This window comes from Takifugu rubripes, chromosome 12, assembly GCF_901000725.2.
Source record: "Takifugu rubripes chromosome 12, fTakRub1.2, whole genome shotgun sequence".
Lineage (NCBI taxonomy): Eukaryota > Metazoa > Chordata > Actinopteri > Tetraodontiformes > Tetraodontidae > Takifugu > Takifugu rubripes.
Window position 1 is genome coordinate 5,995,758 of NC_042296.1, and position 22,258 is coordinate 6,018,015.

The window sequence follows — 22,258 nt, forward strand, 5'->3', positions numbered from 1 at the left end:
AAACCTTAAATGGTGGCTTATCATCCACAGAGGTCTCAATTTAACATTTGCCCCTCATTATTCTAGTCTACATAAAACCCAAACAACCTCTGAGTCGATTTTATTTTAAATGTTATTTAAAGTTCTCCCCCCCTATAAACAAGCTAAACTCACAGAAAGCAAGAGCCAACAGAATTAAAGGGTTGCAACATAACTTTATTTGTTGTACAGTATTTCCACTGAACAATTTTACATATATTTTCTTTACAATTTTAATATTTTGTTTTCCTGTATGTATTCTTTTCATGTTCATGTTTGCGTGTCATGTTCAGTTGTAAAAGTGTGTTAAGTATTTCGTCTCTCATTCATACCGTCGGTTAAGTCAAGTCAAGTCACAGTTTAACAGTGGGTACTTTTTTTCTGTTTTTTTTTTTTTTTGAGCAAATGAAAAATCATAAACAAGAACAGAGGAAAATAAATACATGTTAAGGAAATGAGGAGACCAGAGAAGAGAATATATATTAGGACTGGTCAGTGATGACGTATGAAAAGTATTTTACAAACACGTAGCATTGTAAACATTTGAAGCATAGACAAAATTACTTGACAGAGCCAAGCATGGCTTTAGATTTTAATATAGACAAACGGTTTCTAGGACGGAAGACAAGTCAGATTTGACGTGTTTCGTGACATCTGTTCATTCCCCATATAGATTACACAGCGTGACTAGGACACACAATTATCCAAAAATATAGCCCGAAATATCCTGATCAGGAAAAAGATCAAGAAAAGCAGAAAAGGCTTGTATCATCACCTCCTATTTTATTTTATTTTTTCTGTGACGTGTTCTGAGGCTTTTTCTCCACTTCTCAGAAGTGATTAGAATTGCATCTGAATCCCTGTCAATGTATCACAACATACATAGTTTAACCTGTAATACTTTTTAATGTAAATCACTGCACAATTTCTGAATCCCAGATTTTTTTTATTTTTTAGGAAAAAAGGAAAAAAAAAGAAAAAAAAAAGTCAAGTAGTTGTCTTTGTTGGCTCCACCCACTGGAAGGAGTTTGTAGGTGAAATTTCTGCCTCTGGGGTATTTTGAAATTTATTGCAGTCATTTGGATTATTTTTGCAGATTTTCAAAGGGGGAGGGGGCATCTGAGAAGAGGGGCTGAGCTATTAAGCATCTCGTGAGAAGAAGCGAGTTATTAAACGGCCTGAAGCGATCTCTTGCTCGTGCGGACGGGGTCAACACGAGCCAAACTCCGAGGTTACCGAGAACAAAACAGCCAGCTAATAATTGCCAGGAGGGTGAGGAAACTTTGGTAAACTATGACACGAAGGTTAGTACCTGCAGCTGACACTTGTGATAGTCTAATGTTGCCACCTTGTAGATTAAAATGTTACTGCTGCCCCGACGTTGTTGTTTCCATACGTGTGCACGCTCAGCGGACGGCGACAGCGAGGCAATCGCGCCGCTGGACACGGTGCTGCAGCTGGAAAGACCAGATTCTCCCAATATAAGAAATCGCCCACTCGGATTCTGCCCCAAGTCGCCTCCCGATCTCGGGTGCCCGAAAAACAAAGAAAGCCATCTTTATAAAGAAATGATGGCAAATAATATAACTTTAAAGATAAGGAAAAAAGAGCAGCAATGTTCTGCACAAAATGTGTGCACATTCAAGTAAATAAAGATATAAAGAAAAACTAATCTGCGAGTCAAAGACAGTTACAATAAGAGCTTCCAGTCTTTGTTGGTCGGATTGGCACTTTTGTGAATAGGAGTGCATTTGCGTTTGTCAGATATAAATATGCTTCCTGTTTGGATTCTGCTTTTAAAACGTTGAAATTGAAGATTAAATGCTGCGGTACTCGTCTGTCACGTAGAGGTTAAAATTCCCGATGCTCAATTATTCACGATTTCATCTCTAATGTCCTCCAGGAGCACGCGTGTTCTGCGGATCTCAACGTGAAGCAGATGTAGACAGTCTCATCGTGCTAATCTAAGTTTATGAAGACCGACATTTAATACTGAAAAGAAACCAAATGGGAGATGATCTGCATCTGCGCATCCAAGATGCCCTCCAAGGTCAGTTTGTTTTAGGTTTTGTTTTGGTGCGATTAACAGATGTCTGTTCACAGTTTCATGGTTAAATACGAAGTCTGCCTCGGTAATCCACAGAACATGGCCCCCCCGGACTCTCACGGGGACGCAGTCGTAGAGTCAATAAGCCTCTTCCTCACACAGTGTCTGTCAGTCAAGCAGCACGCCACCACAGTTGTGCTGCATCCACAGAGGCCGACGGCCCACTCCAGGATCAACCCCAGCGGAGCTGACGGGAGGTCAGGCCGGGTCAGCCAAGTCATGTGGCTCGATACAACAAGGAAGGTTCCATTTGATAAGCGAGGGCTGCGAAATTCCACAAACACCTCTTTCAACATCTTCTAAAGCGAAAAAAAAACCATGAATAAACCAAAACAACCTCAAACTAAAAAACAAAAGAAGCAAAAACTCCAATTTTTAGTCCTGGAGAAGAGCCAAACCCCCATAACCAAACTAATTCTCACAAAATGGAACCTGTCTGACTTGCTCTGAGCCACTCATCTGTGTGTGCAGTGTCTGCTGGTGTTGTCTGCGAGTGTGCATGAAATATATGTGTGTGTATATAATTCAAATACATCAAAATTCAAATATACGCTCATACTTGAATCCTTTTCTTTTGTTGCACTTAGGCTTGTCACTGCTCTGAGATGTATCCCTAGCCAAACCGGACCCCCAAGCGGCGCAGGCTCCCCCCTCCCCTGAGCCGGGAAGATGACAGGCTATTTACATCACCACCAAAACAGATCACAATGATTCCATGCAAAAAAAGAAAAAAAGAAAAAAAAAAAATCAGCCGTCGTTCCTCCTTCCTCCAAACTACAATGATATAAAATGCCGCAGGTTATACATCAACTCTACCACTATAGAAACACCGTCACTACGCTATCATTGTTCACGTCACCAAACCTGCTGACTCCTACTGTTTGGCTAGGAATACCCAGTGACTGAAGGCAGGGTAATATAACACCATGCAGAATGCCTAGCACATATACCTGGGGATTAAAGGAGCGCGGGGTCCAGCTCGTCACCGCAACCGGATTTGAAACCAAACCAGTGAAGCCGAATGTGTCTCTACCATCAGTGGTATTTCCCCCTACCCCAGCTCAAACGTCTGAAAAATAACTTTAGTACAAAAATAAGTTGGCTGCTGACGCTGGCGCCCGGCCAATACCCCCAAAATCCTCAGCTATGCCGTGTTTAATAGTTAGATCACTTCATTATTCAAATGTATTGTTATAATTAACACATCACACGACAGATATTAGATGTCTAACTATACCACCCCCAAAACATTGATGTTAAAAAAAAAAAACAACCCAACCTCTTTTCTGATCCTTTCAGTTCTCAGCGCTGCCCTGATGAGACAACGAAACGGCCGGGCACAAGAAAGCCCGCAACCTCAGGTGAATATGTCCCATCAGACTAGCACGAAGCCACTAAAGAAAAGCAAAAAAAAATAAAAAAAGGCTAATGAAGTCTGGGCAAATAAGCATAGAACAAAAAGGGATCACATATATATTTGTGTATATAGTTTTCTCTGACATCAGCTAGGTATATTTCACCCCGTGGCAAGTCAGGCTGTGGCCGTTTGCACGGGGACGCATGCGAAATTCTAGAAAATAAACCTGAAAACAAACTGAAGTGTATGTTAAGATCTCACCCACCAAACTGACATCACCTTCACCCAAAAGAAGCTAAGAGCTACTAATATGCACTGTAATCAACAGCAGAGTCACACGTCGGGCTGCCAGACGATCACCCTCTCTGAGCTGTGCTCGCGCAGCGCGCTTGTGTTGATCGTGTCACCTGACCAGAGGCTGCCCTGCCAAAAGCCGGTTCAAAATTGCGCTTGTTTTTCTCTCCTGTGGGTCAGCTGGATGGTGGGGCTATTTGTTGCTAATTGGTTGCCACGGGGGGGGGGGGAAAAGCGTAAAGGGACAAGTGAGGGCGTCGGAGGCGCTCCGCTAGAGCAAATGGGACTTATAGCTGGAAGCCCTCCATCGGTGCCTCCTGCTGGGGGAACAGGAACTGCTGGTTGGCCTGGTCCACCTGAGGAGCTATGCTGCTGTCCTCGTCCTCCACTCCAAAGTAGTGCTCGATCAGATCGAAAGCCTTCTGGTAGATCTCCTGGTTGTCATGGCTCTGGAGGAACTCAATCTTGTCCAGACCTGGTGAAACAAGTCACATTATAATTGTTATTTAAAGATTCTTTAAATAGCTACCATTAGCTTGATGTTGCAGTATGTTATATATGCAGTATACATCTGAAAGGGGGACGAGCACTCCAGTCCTTGAGGATCAGGTAGAAACTACTTTTACCAAGAGAAGTGGGGCCCCGGGTAAAAGAGATGGCTACAAAACCAGGGCTGAATGCAGCCGTCGTGGACTGGATTTGCCCACGCCATGAGTTTATTTGCCGTACCATAAGCTTCTTCAATCAGACTGCAGTAAGGGTTGACTCCAGAGCCGTTGTTCTCCTGTTTGGCCTCCTGCTCGCCCAACCGCAGGATGTTCTCCAGCCCGTTAAGAGCCACCTGCACAATCTTTGAGTCCATCACTGTCAGCAGATCACACAGGGGCTTGATGCAGCCCAGGTTCACCAGGTATCTGCATAAAAAACACAACATAAATACATGCATAACAGCATCATATATTCATCTGTCCCAGGAGGGACCAGCCAAACCCTTCCTTGGAAGGACATGCCGTACGGCTCTGTTCGGGTCAGACCTGATCTGTTCTGGCGTTCCTCCAGACGTGGCGTTGGTGATCGCCCAGGCCGCCTCTTTCCTGGTCCTGAACTCCGCCTTCTGGAGAATATCAATCAGGACTGGGAAGATGTTGGCGTCGATGACCGTCTGTGGAGCGGGACGAGACAGGATCAGTGGCGGGAGAGCGGCGCGCGTGGGTTAACGATTCTCAGGAAAGGCCGACGAGCCTCCGCCTCTGCTCCTCCCCGTTTAAACGCGAGCGAGCCGGCCGAGGCTGCATCACCTGTATTTGTCCTCTGTTCCCTGCTGTGATGTTGGAGATGGTCCAGCACGCCTCTTTCCGTATAGATTCTTTAGCACTGCTGAGGAGGTGCAGCAGACAAGGCAGGGCCGAGCAGTTCAGCACCACCTGCCACGCAAGGACAAACCTATTAGTCACCGATTCATCTGGCAAACGCGAAGTCGCCCTCTGCGGCCCCAGCGGAGGCTTTTGGGGCGCCGCGTTCTTCTTCTGCTCTCACCTGTGTTTGAATGTCATCTCCAGTGACGATGTTTCCGACGGCTCTCAGTGCGGGCGAGGCAACCTTGTAGTCGGTGTGCCTGTAGAAAAGAGACGGTTGAGCGTGTCGTTATGTGTTCAAGTCTACGCTGACGGGCGCGGCCGCGCTTACATGAGCAGCTCGACGAGGCGCCTGCAGACGCCGGAGTCGATGACGGCTTGGATCTTGTCGTTGGGGCCGTCTGAGAGGTAAGACAAAGCCCAGCAAGCGTCGGCCAGCAGGTCTGGGTCGCTGCTGAACAGAAGCCTGGACAGCACCGGCAGGCAGGGCGACACCTGAAACACGCGAGGCATTTAGAGACCGCTCTACAGAGACCGCCCACTTTAACAAACGCCCCAAATGTCTCAGGCGCTACCTTTTCGAACGCCGGCGGCGGGTTTTTTCCTCTGCAGAGGTTGGACAGGGCCCAGACGGCGTTTCTGGTCATGGTCAGTCTCGTGGATTTGGTCAGAAGCCTGAGCAGAGAGAGCAGCTTTAGCGCATCGGCTCCTGCTGCCGTTCACTCACCGCGTGGAGGGGAAGAGCGGCGTACATCAACAGCGGAGGAAGGATGTTGCAGTTCAGCACGTAGTCTCGGCACACTGCGCTGTCGCCTGCGATGTTACCCAAAGCCCACACAGCCTGCAAAATACAAGCACGCCGGTGTAACCAGCGCGGCCCATTACAGCCCAAACGCGGCGTCCACGTCCGTGCCGAGGGGTCACCTGCTCTTGGACGTCCTCAAAGTCAGAGTTGAGCAGTTCTATGAAGATCGGCACGGCGCCGGCCTCGATCACCGTCTTCGTCTGCATGGACGTGCCCGAGGCGATGTTGGTGAGCGCCCAGGCCGCTTCAAACTGCACAGAGCAACACGGCTCATGAGCAAAACGGGATGAATAGAGAAACAGTTTCACAAACATCCAGGGTGTTTTTTAGCTAACCTGCAGGGTGCAGTCGGCGCTCTTCTTCAGAAACTCAACAAACCTCTCCACCACTCCGGGGGTGTTTATAACTTCATCAATGGGTGGGTTCGGCTCTGGAATCAAGCGATGACACATTGGGTGTGTGTGTGTTTTTGGCCGGTCGGACCTTTTTGCCCATGTAACGGCGGCTGTACCTTTGGAGAGAAGCTTTCTGAACTTCTGTGTTGTGGCCAGCTGAAGTTCCAGGTCTTCTGAAAAAAGCATCTCCACCATCTCTCTCGTGATGACTCCTTCCTAAAGCGCCAAACACACACAAGCTCTCAAACACTCAGCGCCGATGCTTTTACAACCTGCAGGATGGAAAACGGGCTAAAAAAAAGCCCACGGAGGACAATCCCCCGCTGGTTCCTGCATGAGCGTGTTGAGTAACAGGCAGGAGGACGACTCACCGTTACTGGAGAGGTGAGGTAGGAATCCACCAGAGGACTCTCAAACATGGCCTCCTCTTCATTAAGGACGTCCACATTCCTCCTCTTAAAAAGCTGGAATTGACAAAATACCGTGAAAGCTCAGAGAAAACAAAGGAAACCCCGTCATTTTAACCGGAAAGATGGCTAGTTTAAGGACAAGGCCAGTGTACCTGTTGTTCTCGTTTCTGTTTCCTGAGCTGGATGCCCTCCTCCTCTCTCCGGCGCCTCATCTCTTCGGGATTCAATGCTTTGTTCTTGTAGAGATTCATCCTGTAGTTGTCTTTGGCCGGACTGGCTGACGGCTCTGCTGACAGACAGTCGAAGCGTAGCCAAGTTAACGTAGAAAAACAAGGATTGACAGAATCTTCCAAAAAAAAAATCCCTGGATCCAGGCTGGGATGTTCAACTCCAGTCCACGAGGGCAGGATTGAAGCTGGATTCTACCTTACAGGGAGACAACACTTGCCCTGGGCTCCCACTTGCCTTGGTAAAAGCAGTTTCTGCCCGGTAGGACACAAATCCTGGCTTGAATCTGGCCCTGCAGGTCTGCAGTGGCCCATCAGTTATTTTACCGTTGACCAGGGTCAACAGTTGCAAAACTGCTTTTCTATGCTCAAACTGGCACATTCACAGATATGCTCATTAATGTGGACTGTCCCCGATAAATAAATAAAAATCAATTCATTACTGTACATACACCCACTGACCACTTTATTGGGCACGACTGTTCAATTGTCAACACAAATAGCTAATCAGACACTCACAGGGTCAGGGTCAGGGTCAGGGTCAGGGTCAACCTAACCTCCACGCATTCAGACAGGCAGAAGTGGACGAGACAACTCGCTCAAGTTCAAACCGGGCATCAAAATGGTGAAGAAAGGAGATTTAAGCGACTTTGAACGTGCTACAGTAGTTGGTGTCTGATGATTTCAGCTGGGACATTCACACGTAGGGTCAGAATTCGGCATAAAAAACATGAAAGGATAGATGCATCATAACTTTGAGATATTTTGCTAATGGACAGACCAACGCCAGCTATCCCATAACCTCCTTGGCGGAGGTAAAGGCGCAGCTTGACGGCATGCCCGCTAATGGTTCCGAGGCTCAGAAGACGCCCGATAACACGGCTAAGCCTCCTTTTCAACTGGCAACAAGAAAAAATACATTATCCAGCAGAATTATACGCCAATGTTACCTTAAACTGACGCTCACAGGGATGTTATCTCTTCTCTTTGTGCAAAAAAGGAGTTAAAAAACAATGGAAATGGGGAGAGGAGAAGACACCGAGGCTTCTGCACCATATGTCTCCTTTATCACGATGAGAGGACGGTTGAGGACCAATTAAACCGAATCGAGGTCATGTTAATGTTTAAGGGACATTGGCACAACCGGGTTCACGATCCACCCGTGTGCGCTCACAATCTCGCCAGATGGGGAAGTCACATGCGTGCACAACACATAAACACAGATTGTGAGGGGATTCTGAAGTTTATTGTGCAGAACATGGGGAAGAGAGACAAACGAAGAAACCCAAACCTCAATTAACGTGGAAACTGCGTTTCGATCACACGCACTGTCATCTCCAGCGACCTATATTAGCTACGGCGCTGCCAGACAATTAACTATTCTATGAGTATGGAATTCAGTAGATCGTGTTCAGGTTTCAGGTCTTGATTAAGAGCTAAAGAAATTCTTTTCAGGGAGGTTTGGTCTGAAGCACGATTCCGAGCGATCCAGCTAACAGTTAGCTAAGCGTTAAGCTAATGCTGGAGCCAACCTTTAAGTGAGCACAAATCCGTGCCCGAGTGGAAAAGGTGGCTACATTAAGTCATACCTACTGAAAAAAACCAAGTTGTTTTTCATGACGAATCATAATATTGGTGTTATGATTAAGGCCTGCCGCACAGAAACACAAAACACGACACATCATGGTGAAACGTACCTTCCGCAGTCGATGCTAACGTTACGGTTGCGTTGCCATTTTAACGCCTATCTCAAATAAACGGAGGAAGACATCTAACCATTGTTAACGAGATATTAACACACAACACGCATCCACATTGAAATCATTAAACTAACGTGACACGATTTCACATCCAAGTTACCTACAAAAGACCTGAAAGATTACAGTGCCATTCTAATAGTTAGCCAAGTTTACTTAAGTTAGCAACACATGGCAGCAAATGTTGCGTGTAATATTGTCGATGTATTTCGTATGTAACATGACAAAAGACAAATTGGGAATAGACACAGTTGACTAGTATGAAATAACAACTAACCTTGCGTTACTACGTAGCAGCGTTAGCTGTCGACCTAGCTAAGTAAGCTCACTAAGATAAATGAGCCACAGCAACGGGTACAATTTCATAATCACTATTTAAGACGGCACGGCCGACCATTTTGTCAGCTGGAATCACATCTATGATGCCAAAGTGCAGAAATCCTTACCCATTATGTCCTATGAGGGCTGAATGTATCGAGTTGTAAAGACACAAATGGATTGTAAATCTGTTGTAGCTTTCCAGAATTTGCTCGTGAAAGCAATATGTCTGCCGGAGGCGGAAACGTCAAAATAGAGTAGCGACTTCCGGCCACCAGAGGGCGCACGAGGCTGACGCCGCCTTTATGAAAACCAGGTGAATATGGACGGCATAGCTTTGCATTGAATACTTTACCATCATACACATCTACGTGTTCCTATCCTGTTTTTCTGTTTGTTTCTTTCTTTCTTGATTTTTTTAATACAAAAAATATATGTATATACTTATATATAGATAATGTATGCATGCGTGTAAATAGACGCATCCCATGTGTTGGCAAATTGGACAGGTAAGATGCATCCATGGTGGGTTTGCTGATGATATGAAGGCAAATATTTAATTTACTACTTCACGATACTGTGACATCGTTTGATCCGAGCACCATTGCGGTCTGACGAGATAAACCTGGGAAATAAAAACGTTAGGGGGCAATGTTGCACAAGCAACATGCAACTGCTCATGAGGCGGCGTCCGCTGCTGCAAGGGTGATTGTAATTCCAAGGGGTGTGAGAGGTCAAGCTCAGTGGCACACCTTCCCATGATTACAGTTTCACAGCAGACAAAAGAAAGAACAAATAAATATTGCTCATAGGTCCACATTATTAGAGGCTCACACATGGGCTGGGGGTTGAGTTCCACTCAGCCGAGCAATGAGGACCGATGAATTCCAGCCTTGACCAGGTGCACTGAGGGAAACATGAATCAAAAGACGCAGCTTTGCCAGAAAGCATCTCTCTTGATATATATCTTGCGCATATTCTGGTTTAATTTATGGCTTTCAAATGGTCTCTGTGACCCGACCTGCAGGGCTGCAACTTGGGCTCATCAGGCTGATTTCCCTGTTTCTCCATTGCGAGTTCTTTAAAACCTTTTTTTCATTTCTGGGCCTGCTGAAGCACATCATACCGCGTTCTACACTTTACAGCGAGGCAAAGGCTATCCATTACTCAATGCCACAGAGTACAGGCTGCCTCTGTAATAGAATAGCAAGACCTAAACAAGTGTAGGAACTGAGTTCTGGTCCCTCAAACTATTTTTTCCTCTCAGCCGCTATAATTACCGCTGCAATCAATGTCCTATTTTTTTCCCATCGAAACTGAAAATGACTGGAAATAAAGGGAAAAGGGTCTAAATTAATGAACAGGAACAGCTCCCCTGACCACGTTAATGACCATTACCCATCCGGTGTGAGTCAGCGATATTGAAAGATCGCATTTTCAACGAATTAACGATCAGACTAGGTGTTCATAAACTGCTACTTCATCAACATTATTTCCCAGAGTGCAACAGAGCAGACGGCTTGTGGAGAAAAAAAAGCATTCACCAGCTTTATGAAGCCGTGTGTCGAGAGATTTATCAACTCTGTATCTGCCCTGTTTTTGCCCCACGCGCCTCACCTCTCGTCTAAAAATAAAGCTGCAAAGTAAAACGTGCCACTCACGTCGACACGCCGAGAACAAGACGCCACAGAAAGTGTCTCTGCCAGGCAAGTCGGTCACGTTTGATCGTGCCGGTGCCTGTTTGGCCGAGCAAATACATCCGGGGGAAGCTGTCCCTGAATCCAGCGACGCCAACAGGACAATATGGCCGGTTCACCGAAGCGTCGGCACTGGGTGGGAGCGGCGTTGCATGTGAAGAATGAAAAAAAAGAGATGGGTCTTTATAATATAGAGGTGGAAATCCATTCAGTGCTGTCCATTCCTTACTTTTTATCTGTATTTGAGCCCCCCCCCATGCTCCCTCGCCCGCTCTCCTTCTCCCCCTGGCATTCTGACACCTACCAGGTGGCTGGGCCGATAAGTAAGATGCTGAGCGGGTGATTTTGAAATATTCGCACGGATCACTCAATCATTCTTTGTGTGTGAGGAGGAGATTTGAGGAGGACTCAATTGAATGCTAATGTGTAACTTTTAGCGCCGGGTAAGAGACTCATATCCATAGCGAGGGAGCCGAAACAGCTGAAAATGACACTGACGATGAACAAATATGGCAACGCTTGTGCGCCGAGGCGGCGCCGTCTTGCTGCGCTTCATACTCGTTGCCTGAAACGCCAATGAAATTATTTCTATCATTAATCAGGACGGGCTTTTAAAGTGGTCTGCGTGTTTAAATCAAGCTGGGCTTTTCCAAAGGTCAACGTTGCTTCTGGGTCACAGCTTTAAATCTTGGGTCTGTCCTTGGGTGTTCCAGGTAGAGGTGGCCCGACCACGCCAGCGCTGTCTTGATGCAGGAGGTTGTTGGGTCGCGTTGGTAACGGGCTGAAACTTATTTTCATCCCTTGATCCTTGGAATCTATCCAGCCAGGCTGCCACGGGGTTGTTCAGAGGCCATAAAGAAGGAGTGATATGAGAGAGGCATTGTAGACCCCCAAGTTTGCTTCAGGGTGTTGTTGATCAGGAAGGGTGGCAGATGAGGACCGTCTTCCCAGTCGGCCGGGTGACTCACTGAATAATTTGCTGTCAGCATAATCGAGGTCCAACAGCGTGCATCAAAAAGTGATGCTCGCTGGGTTCCTATTGTTGATGGGGCACACAGATCAATGTGGCACAATTAACAAGTGCCCCAGTTAATGAACACGGAGGTCTGTCGGTGTAACTGCATTCTGCAGATGTAAAGGAATTAGTAAATTCTCCAGTCTTCTTAACTGCTTTATCTCTTTCAGGGGCACAGGAAGGGTAAAGGCAGAGTCTTCCCACTGGATGAGTCTCCAGTTCACCACAGAGCCCTATACAAGCATTTGTACCTTGCTCAAGGGTATTTTGGCAGTGCTCTGAAGGTATTCCAGCCCCTTCCCCCACTACCACAACACCTTCCATGGTTTGCCTGCACTGGGACTTGAACTGAGAACCCTCCACTTCTAAGCCCAGTCCCCAACAGAGGGAGCTACCACCACCTTGGAATTTAGCTCTGTCTAAATTCAAAACTTGCCAATTCTGTCTCCCTGGTGCTGCTCTGATGCTGTGCAGGTTTCCCGAGTCGCAGCTCTCTCTCTTTCCGCTGCAGATAGCATCGCAGACAAAATAAAAATAGACCTCAAATTATTCAGCTTCAACTGTGGCTCAGATGCTTTAATTAATGTCGTTTGATGTTTCCTCTCCAGCGTTTCCAGCTCTGCCGCCGCCGCCGCTGCGGTCGTCCGAATAGGAGGGGGGTGACATAAAAGGTGACGTGTAAATGGCTGCAGATGTGTTGGAGCACCTAACTGCCTTGCTTTGGGGCTTTCACAGCCTCCCTGTGGTGGCCATAAATCCACCCTGTGATTGGAGAGGGGAGGTAATGAGGGCCTATGTGGCCACACTTTCACAGACACCCAGAAGCGCACAGGTTTCTCCGTAAATAACGCCGCCACTGACCCTGCCGGCGCTCGGATCATCTCGGCCTGCCACAATCCCCATCCTCCAGTAAATCTATCTAATTAAATCACCCGTAGAGACCAAAGAGTTTGTACTCCAGTCCATCACAGGGTCCTGCAGCAGAATAGGTGCTGACAGGAGTCCAAATCCACTGAATACTATTAGTTTTCTTTTTTTCCCACTCAGTGTTTATTCCTTTTGTATTAATTGCTGATTTCAAAAGGATTAGACATGCACAATTGATATCTTTTTCCAGTTCAGTTTATAAAACGAGGCCCGACAGTGTATTAAATGGTAGTATGCACAATGCCGCACAGCCTTTAGTTGGCGTTCAATTGCTCTATTATCGGTGGAACAGGCTGATTGAGGGGAAATTGGGGGAAACAGAACAGTGTGGTGATAAGTGGATTAACACATTGGCTTCTGCCCTTTCCCAGTCCTGAAAGTGCCTTTCGAGCTCTCTAATTTTGGATCCGGCCCCTGCTGACCTCCCGCATGTAGCAAGAAATCCAATAAGAACCTGGATAAAGTTAATTGGCCATTCCAATATAGACTGGAAGCTGTTGATAATTAATTAGAGACAACAAAAGCCACTACATCAACAGCTAATTATGGGGAGGCACCTTGCAAACTCTGGGCCGTCAATGGTGTTTGCTTCTTTTTCCTGTTGGATGTTAGCTTAAAATGCACATTTGTTTAGTTTTAACTTATATGAATGTATCCGATATTCAAAAGTTTAGATTACTTCAAATGGTAAGAAGTCATGGGAGCCATTTCTGGATCAATTTGCACGTCTGCTCAATGACATTCTGGACCGTTTGAAAAGAGGAACAGGTCTTACTCTTTGAAACACTATAACAGACACACGGGGGAATGGATTTATTTTTTCAAAGACCATGTCTAACGCTTATCTGATAGCTGCCGATATGGCCCTTTTCCGCTTGTTTGCACTGGACTTTTTAGTTTACCAATTAAATTACAAAGCAAGCACTCAATAAGTTTGTTCCTGCCAATGTTATTGAGCGGCGAGTGTCTATCTATACAACATAAAGCTCCATACTGGTCCACACATGTGTGTTTCTGAAGTTGCCAGGTTGTCTTCTTTTATGATTTCACTGCTACAAACACTTTGTGTGCCCTTGCTTTGATTGAACTTTCTTTTTTTAAAACATTCTTTTACCAACTTTATTTGAACGTTTCCACTAATGTACTGACCGATACGACTGGCGACTACAAAATAAAGATGGATAATGCCCTGCTGCTTTCTCCCATTGTGTTGTGCAAATAGGGGAAACGTTGCTGCAAATGACTTTAAATAGTCTTTGTGGCTGTTTCTGCACAGAAAAGGACCCTGGGAGGATTATTTGGCTCCAGGAGAAACGCAGGGTAAGCTGGGCAGCGGGTTGTGTTTGTGGAGATCCCAACAACTCATCCCCAGATGAAACCTCTTTGCCTCATTATGTTGCCCTGCTCTGGTTTGCCCCCCATGGAGGTGGGGGCTGAGATTGGGACAAGGCTTGTAATAGGGCCCTGCTCTTCAATGTAAAACCACTGAATTAACTGTCTCGACTTTTCTGTCCTCCAAAGATGAAAACCATCTATTAGATGCACCTTGGTGGGACCAATAACAACATTAATTTCTATTAGAAGCTCGCTGTCACACATTCTCTCTGCCCTATCTGGGTGCATTTGTTTCACAGTCAATTCATTAACCATTTTGTGCACTGGAGATTTAGATTCAAGGTGTGATATTAACACCATTTTTTATTTAATTGTTTTTTAGAGAGACAGACCTCCATTTTTTAAAAACGAACATTTCTAGTTGCTCATTCCCTTCTATCTTTTTTTCTGTGCAGTTCCCTTCTGCCAGTGGCAACAGACTTTTATTACAGGATGTATTATCTACAATACTATTGCACAAATATTCCTCATCCCTGGAGAATTTCCTCTTTTGTTGTATGTGTTTGACTGTGTGTATTCTTGTTCTTAACTACATACTGAGTACAAAAACTCACATTTTAGTAGCAAACTGTGGCCATTTTGGCTGATCTCCACAATTTCAAAGGATTGTTTGAGGGTTAAGACAGTTTTAAGGTTGAGGTTAGAACTGGTTTAGGTCAGGATTATGGTAAATTGGGTTACTTGGGTTCGGGTAAGATGCTGGGTAATGCATTATGCCTATGGAAGTCCTCACTAAGATAGAATTATGTGTGTGTTTCAACATTTGCCAAGCTCTAAATGTACTGCATGGCTTTCTTAAAGAGAGGAGGGAAGCTGGGGAGCAATTAGATTCAGCTGGAGAATTTCTATAATGTGAAGTCCTCTCAATGGCGCGTTGCTTCTCTCAGGAGAAATCTCAAAGTCAAATATAGCATCTTTGATCATTTACAGCCATATGATAGAGTGAGAAACACGGACCAATGCAGCATATGCAGAAGCCTGAGCTTTCTGGAAGGTCAAACAATGCAAAACTCATTCAAATTACACATTACCCCGGGTGGGCAAATGCCAACAGAGGATTTGTACTGCAAGGTTGTTTCCCAAAAATGATTTAGAATGAACAAAAATGCATATTAGAGGGGTTGCATTAAAATGTAAATGCAGATGTCTGATCTTTGGATGAGGATGCTGGTGTCTACTAAATTTAGTTTGAAGTTTAGTTCGGAGTAATTACAGCTTCTTTGGACTCCCCGTGCAACACAAAGAAGCACCTCCTGTGTCGAGGAGGATGTTTCTTCTGTGTTTCTTCTCTAAATGGAGGGCTTTTCTAAAATTCAACACTTTTATCTGGTGAACAGTTATTCTTCACTGTGGCAACTTAGAATCTCAGCTGGCAGAAAAAAAACCTGTCTATCCTCGGTCTAAACTCCCTGTTTATATTTATAGTTACTATTTTATTATCAGTATTTAATTCTCCATTCATCTTTAGTGTATATTTTCAAGTTGGGGCTTTTGGGGCTTCCTCAGACCCGTAAAGACCCGTAATCTTGAAACGACATAAAGCTTCCCGAGTTTCACCGTTGTCTTGTTCTTTGAAAGTGATCCATTTCTTTGGCAGCTCCTTTAATCTGAGATTTTTGACGCACATTTTGCTATCATCTTTAAATTAAGCCGGTACATTTTTGAATATATCTTCCAAATGTGCAGATTTAACACACTTCCTTCCAAGGAAACCCACTTTATTTCTTTCTGGTGGCCTTCAGATACTCAGTATCTGGTCTTATCTCGTTACAGTGAAGCGCTCTTCTTCTAGGAAAGTGACATCGTGGATTTCATGTGTGCATTTATAGACCTGCTGACTCGTATGTTTTTTTAGAACAGGCATTAGAATTTACTGTCTGCACTGCCTGCCTGCCTGCCTTTAGGCCTCTCTACTCTTTCTCCAGGACAGAACAGGAAGAAGGATGAATGACATTCTACTTCTAATCCTTAATAAGAGAAGCTGAGAGACCAAAAAAAAAAAAAAAATACTGGGAGTTTATTCGAGTGCCCGATCTGATTACCCAGCGGGGCTGTGGCTGCAGTAGTGAGAGCGACAGAGCCAGACTGCATCGATCTGACCTGAATAAACCAGCATGGGGAGAAATCTCACCTTAGTCTCAGCAGGACAGAGTCCAGCAGTTAAGTGACAGATAGGGACGGCAGCCGATTCCCCCTCATTGTAAGGCTGCATTCACTGAGCACTTCACAAAGGCTTTTCAAAGAGGAACCACCGCCCCTTTGTTCCTCCCAGCTGTGCTAGACGCTCCAAGGATATGCTGTCATTATGGGCTTTCTGGTGTTTTTACAGTTTGAGAACGTCCAGTCAGGCCTAATGACCTTTTCTGAATACGGTATGCATAAAATTCAAGCCGATGATGCCAAACAAATAAAGTGTTGTGGTGTGAGAATAGCGTAGCAAATATGACATTCATTATATTTTAATTTAGTATTTACTTTAGTATCCAATGCAGTAAGAAATTACCCTAAAAAATTATTTGTTGAAGTGCATCATGTTGCACGCGTTTCGTTGCGTTGTGGATGTAAAAGCAGAGCCAGCTTGACCTCTGGGAGTCATGCAAAGGAGTTAAAATCCGGAAGCCTCTAAAAGCAATAATGAAAAATCACCCAAAGCCATTTCCTCTGAACCTCCGCTGTCATTATCGCAGAATCTTCTTGGAAAAAGATGATGGTTCCTGCAGGCCAGGACTATGCAGACAGGGTGGAAATCTCTTCCACTAGCTCCACTCCACCTACTTTCAACAAAAGCTAAAAGGTCTGTTACGGTAAATCAGACCGGAGGCCACGCTGTCTCCATGGCCCACACGCAAACACACGCGCACAAACACACGCGCGCACACCAGCATGACCAGAAATAGACTGCTTTCTCACCTCTTACTGTAAAAGAAAGCTGCTACCTCCCAGAGGGAAATAATCAGCTTCCCGGCTTTTATCACTCCAATGGAGTTCATCTATTTTACAGACTCGGGCAGCGATGCAACCAGCATCGCGTGCAGCTTGTGCCCGAATCAGTCGGCGACATGCCATGAATTTATTTACTGGTGTGGCCAATTACTGTGAATATGGATTAGAGAGTATCAACTTTCTTTCTCGAGTTTCTCCTTAGCAGATATTCCTCCCTCCTTGTATTATTGTATCAACTCTCTGTCTCAGTTAACAACCTCTTCCTCCCCTCTGGCCTGCTCATGTCTTCTCTCCTCATTTTGTAAGCCCACTGTCTGACCCTCAACCTTTCCTCTCTCTTTCCCTCGATTCCTGATGACCCTTGACGGCCCCTTTCAGCATCTTTACCCTCCCTCCTGCAATCCACATCTCATTCCGCCAAATCTCTTTTATCCCTCCACATCTGCGTGTGCTCCCCGCTGTGATCTTTGTGACATTTCGACAGTCACGCCTGTCACATTACACAGAGGGAGGCATTGCCCTCCATGCAGGATCCAGGGAAGAGAGGCCCCATTGATGTAGAGAGTAATGCTCACACAAATGGAAAGCGGGCTTCTCATTAATGTGCTGCCTTTAATTTGAAAATACAGCTTTGTAAGGTGAGTCGGTGTGTTGAGTATGCAAGAGCAGGGAGAGAGAGAAAAAAGGCTAAGACGGAGTGAGGCGCGAATAAAAGAGCATCTAATTACATGACAGACTTGGCCTCTGGATCTCAGTGATTGAGTAGGGCACCCTTTCCTGATAATACTTCACAAAGCTTTCATAAACCCCCCCTCTACCTCATAGCCATCATATTCTGCTCCATCGCCTGTGAAGCCTTTGCAGCAGAATATATGTGTGTGGCCACACAGAACCGGCACTCCTGGGGCATGCTTCCAGCTTTCTGTCGAGTTTATATTAGTCCCCAATATTGACCCAGTGAAAGAGATGCGGCCTGCGTTGTGTCTGTGTTTTAGTTATTTATTTTTTCCTCCTCCAGGGCAGAGCTGGTGTTCCTTGACTGCTGCTGTTGCCATGAAGTGGATCTTCCTTTTTTTTTGTCCGTGATAACAGGGCTGACTTTCTGCTGAGAGAACTTTCAGCCCCATCCTGGACAAACAGACTGTACTTCACTGATCACAGCCTTTGTGGGCGTTCAGCTGCACTTCACTTCCTATCTCCTGAGAGAGCCTTCTGCATGTCTTTGGATGGATTGGTGGGTGTGCAGAGCGAAAAGGTCTCCCTATGCATATGCATGTGAGAACTCTTGGTCCGGGAGGGGAGTGAGTTTGCAGATACTCCAGATGTATTGCCCGAGGGAAACAGGTGCTTTGAAACTCTGAATATTTTCCTCCAAGTATGAAAACTGACTTTTTGGAGTTGGATTATTTCCTCAGAAAGTGGACTCGCATCCAAATAATTGACAGCATCCCAGTTTGATCTTGATGGAACCTGTCCCCTGTTGGAAAGCATCAAACATCTGGTGCATTCATAAATTGGGACACCAAATGTTTGAATCTATACTCTCTTAACTGGGTCACTTCACGTTGCTTGCAGGGAGTCAAATTTATGCCCAGAGCACTCATTTGTTTTGCGGGCTATGTTGACTGCGACGTGCCAAATTGTACACGCTAATCCACATCTATCACACACACTTGACAGACAAGATTTGAACACGGTTTAATCTTTCGTTCCTCATATCTGCTATGAGATCAAATCTCCTCCTGACATCCTTTTTTTTTGCTGATTTCCAATGGAACTGGGACACCTTCTTTCACAAAGAGACTGACAGATTGGATCAAAACTCAACTAGACCTTGTGGGAAACTGCTGTGGAAACATGTCACGGTAGCTAATCTGATTTTACAAATGTAGGTCCTCTCCATCGCAAAGGTTTGCAATTAATACATCTGCTCCACCATCACTAATAGGGTGCAATCGATTCGGGCTTGGTTTTTGAATTACTCATTCCTGTGTTGTTGGGTTTTTTTTTTTAAACATTTTGTATTTGCCAAGAAAAGGAGGACACTGAGCTGGAAAAACTCCTGAAATTGTTTATTTGATAGGCAACCAAATCATTACATGACACAACAGTGAGAACTGCATGAGGAGTCTCAGAGAATCTCTTAAAACACATACTCCTCCTTTTTGGGCTCTGCCATCTCAGCGGGCATTTTTCCCCTTTCACTTCCATTATATTCTCTAATTTTTCCTGTTTTAGTCTTGGGTAACCATCTATTACCCTGTTAGAATCACACAGATATGTATCACTGATGTCAAAACAACACTCACATGGCTACATCTCAAAGCTTTTAGGCATGTAGACGTGGTTCCAGGTCTCCTTAAGTCATTGACCAGGTCCTCACATGTAGTTCTGGGCCTCGCCATTCTTATGATCACTGATTTTCTCACAAGGTGAGATTCTGCATGAAGCCCCAGGCTGAGGGTGTTGGGGCTTTCTAATAATTGCACCAACAGTTTTGTCTTGTCACCAAGCTGCATGTCTATTGTCCTGTAGCCCATCCCAGCTTTGTGCAAGGATAGAATTCTGTCTGACGGTGGAGTCAAAATAAAGCTACAGTGAAAATGACAGACCTCTGTGTGGTGAATGAAATTCTTATTTCTCCCCACTGTATATAATTACGATTAACAGACTGACTAATAAACTGTTATTGTAATCCATCTTAATGCACAGTAAGTAAAGGTTAAGTGAAGATGAATAATTTAGTGGAATTTCCTGGAACAGGAATGATGTCAGCTTTAAGGAATTTGATGTACGTGCCTATTTTCAGACATGTTTCCGAGAGGGTAAATGGGTGTGAAACACTCGAAATGATCTTTTTGACAATAATTCAGTTTTGCCAATGATATGACAAAAGAAATGCAACCACAGTTGGATTGAATGAGAGACATCAATCAATTAATCAAATCAATCTTTATTTATATAGCATCTGTTACAATCAAAATCATTTTTAGGCGCTTTACAGAATCCCAGGGCCTGACCCCAGACAAGCAACAGTGGCAAGGAAAAACTCCCCTTTAACAGGAAGAAACCTTGAGCAGGACCAGGCTCATGTAGGGGGACCCTCCTGCTGATGGCCGGCTGGGTAAAGAGAGAGGAGAAGGCGGGAGGACAGGTAGAAGAGAGGCTAGGCAGAGATCATAGAAATACATTAATAATACAAACTGCTGGTATAAGAGTATAGTGGGTCAGCAGGGTCGGAGGTCGACAGGCCAGCATACAGCTATAAAGGCGACTAGACCTGTAGAAATAACATAATCAATGAGGAGAGGAGAGGAGAGGAGAGGAGAGGAGAGGAGAGGAGAGGAGAGGAGAGGAGAGGAGAGGAGAGGAGAGGAGAGGAGAGGAGAGGAGACCATGACCCAGTGGGGTGACAGAGGCAGCATAACTAAGATATTAACCTAATAATTAGACGACCCCCTAAATATGATAATTATGTCTAGGATAATAACTGAAACGACTCATTGACAATAAGCTTTTTCAAAGAGGGAGGTTTTAAGTCTAATATTAAAAGTAGAGATATTTCAGATCCTGATCTGGAATAGCAATCAGAGCAACATTGTAGGGTATTTCGTCCCTAATCAACTCCAAAGGACAGTGCCAAAGATCATAGGAGAAAAACTCAGTTACCCTATGGCTCCTAGACATCCTTTTGGCTCAGAGCGAACTTCTGTTGAAGAATTTTAAAAATATATAACATGTAATTCAAGGTAGGGGATTTGTTTTCCTATAGAGTGCTCATTTACTGGCTGGAAAAACATCAATATCCTCAGTTCCATGCAACAGTGAAGCAAGTTGGGGAATTTATTTATGCTTTCTTTGTCCTTGTACATTCAATGGCTAAGCTGCTGATTCACAAATGTTATTGAGTGGTTGAAGAAATATGGTCCTTAAGTCTTCAAGTGGAAAAAAAAAGGTAGAGGTCAAAGGTGAGACTCTTCAATGCTTTTCAAAATTAGAGGGTGAATGAGGGGGAATTGTAGTTTGAACAATGCGTGACGTCCGTTGGAACGATTCAACGAGGAGCCATCCTGAATTTGTCAATTTGTTCACAAAAATTGTTGATGAAATGGGCCACATCAAGTCTGTTCATTATTCAGGGGATACAAGACAATTTTGAGCCCTTTTAGATATCCAATCTATTTCTTTTCAAATGTTCTTGGTTCCATTATTAAATATTCTTTCAAAGAAGCATGGCTGTCTTTCTGTGTCCTCTTTGGACACCAATCACCTTGCTTGTTTCTCTGTTGCTGTACGGTAATTCCCAGAGGCTGCATTGCTAACAGTGGCAAGATGGAGCCCAAGAGAGGATAGGATCAATTGGAGCCAGTGTGAACCATGTCACCTCTGTGGGGCTGCTGGGCTAAATTGGTCCTACTACCAAAGACACCCAACAAAAGCCCCTGATCTACACCCTTGACCATTAACCTCTCCCTGACCCTGCTACCGTGGTAACAGTTAACAGTAATTTTATCTAGCACACCTATCTGGAGTATCCACTCCCTATTATTCTTGGTTCAGCCCCTTGTCAGGTACGGTGTAACCTCAGGGGCTGTTGTGAAGAGTAGAAAAGTGGGACTTTATGTATGAGTGTTCTCTGATGTGGGAAGATTTTTCTGTCTCATAAATTAGGTTCCACAATTGGCAAGATTATGGTCAAGATTTTGGTGCTGTTGGTAAAGATTATGTAGCATTTCTGCCCTGTCTCTTTTTCAGTTCAGATGGAAAATTAAGCTATGGAACATTAGACATGAGTGCTGCTGTCTTGAGCTGGTGACATCTGTGCAGCAGCAACCTGCAAGCCAAGCACCATCTGTAACTTTCCCAAGTTGGTATTATGGGAACTTTGTAGCAAATCAATACGACAAGAACTTCATATAAATATAGAAATCAGAAATAGATCAGATCAGAAATAGTGGAGAGAAGAAGGTTTTCCCACCAGGGGGCTGTCAGGATCATTGGACCTTACCACAGCTGTCTTTTTTGTTTATTCATATTATCTATAATTTTCAAAAGCATCACATTAGAGTACATTTAAAATATGCAGTTTGGTTTTTAATAAGTACTATTTAATGGTTTGTTAAAGGTTAAATATGTGCCAACAATTAGAGGAATTTCACTCAGCTGTTGCAGTGACTGAGAAATAAAAGAGGACGAGACAAACAAGGTCACCCATGAGTGAAGCTGAGAGCACGCACA

The 22,258-nt window shown here is 44.7% G+C and overlaps 1 protein-coding gene across 3 annotated transcripts; it reads right to left on the bottom strand.

The window, feature by feature from the left end:
• Positions 1 to 174: 174 nt before the first annotated feature.
• On the bottom strand, positions 175 to 9,292 carry kpna6 (karyopherin alpha 6 (importin alpha 7)). 3 transcript variants are annotated; one of them, XM_029844955.1, is made up of 14 exons: positions 9,172 to 9,292; positions 6,894 to 7,027; positions 6,703 to 6,795; positions 6,448 to 6,547; positions 6,272 to 6,366; positions 6,056 to 6,187; positions 5,884 to 5,972; positions 5,707 to 5,806; positions 5,463 to 5,626; positions 5,313 to 5,391; positions 5,075 to 5,200; positions 4,811 to 4,938; positions 4,506 to 4,690; positions 175 to 4,251 (listed from the first exon to the last, which is right to left on the bottom strand). In XM_029844955.1, exons 1-14 carry the CDS (start codon positions 9,173 to 9,175, stop codon positions 4,064 to 4,066), a joined length of 1,617 nt encoding a protein of 538 aa, XP_029700815.1. In that variant the 5' UTR covers positions 9,176 to 9,292; the 3' UTR covers positions 175 to 4,063. The 3 variants fall into 3 exon arrangements, with proteins under 3 accessions (XP_029700815.1, XP_011607309.1, XP_011607311.1); XM_011609007.2 differs by having other exon boundaries at positions 6,894 to 7,030; positions 9,172 to 9,286; XM_011609009.2 differs by lacking the exon at positions 9,172 to 9,292 and adding an exon at positions 9,003 to 9,025.
• Positions 9,293 to 22,258: the final 12,966 nt, after the last annotated feature.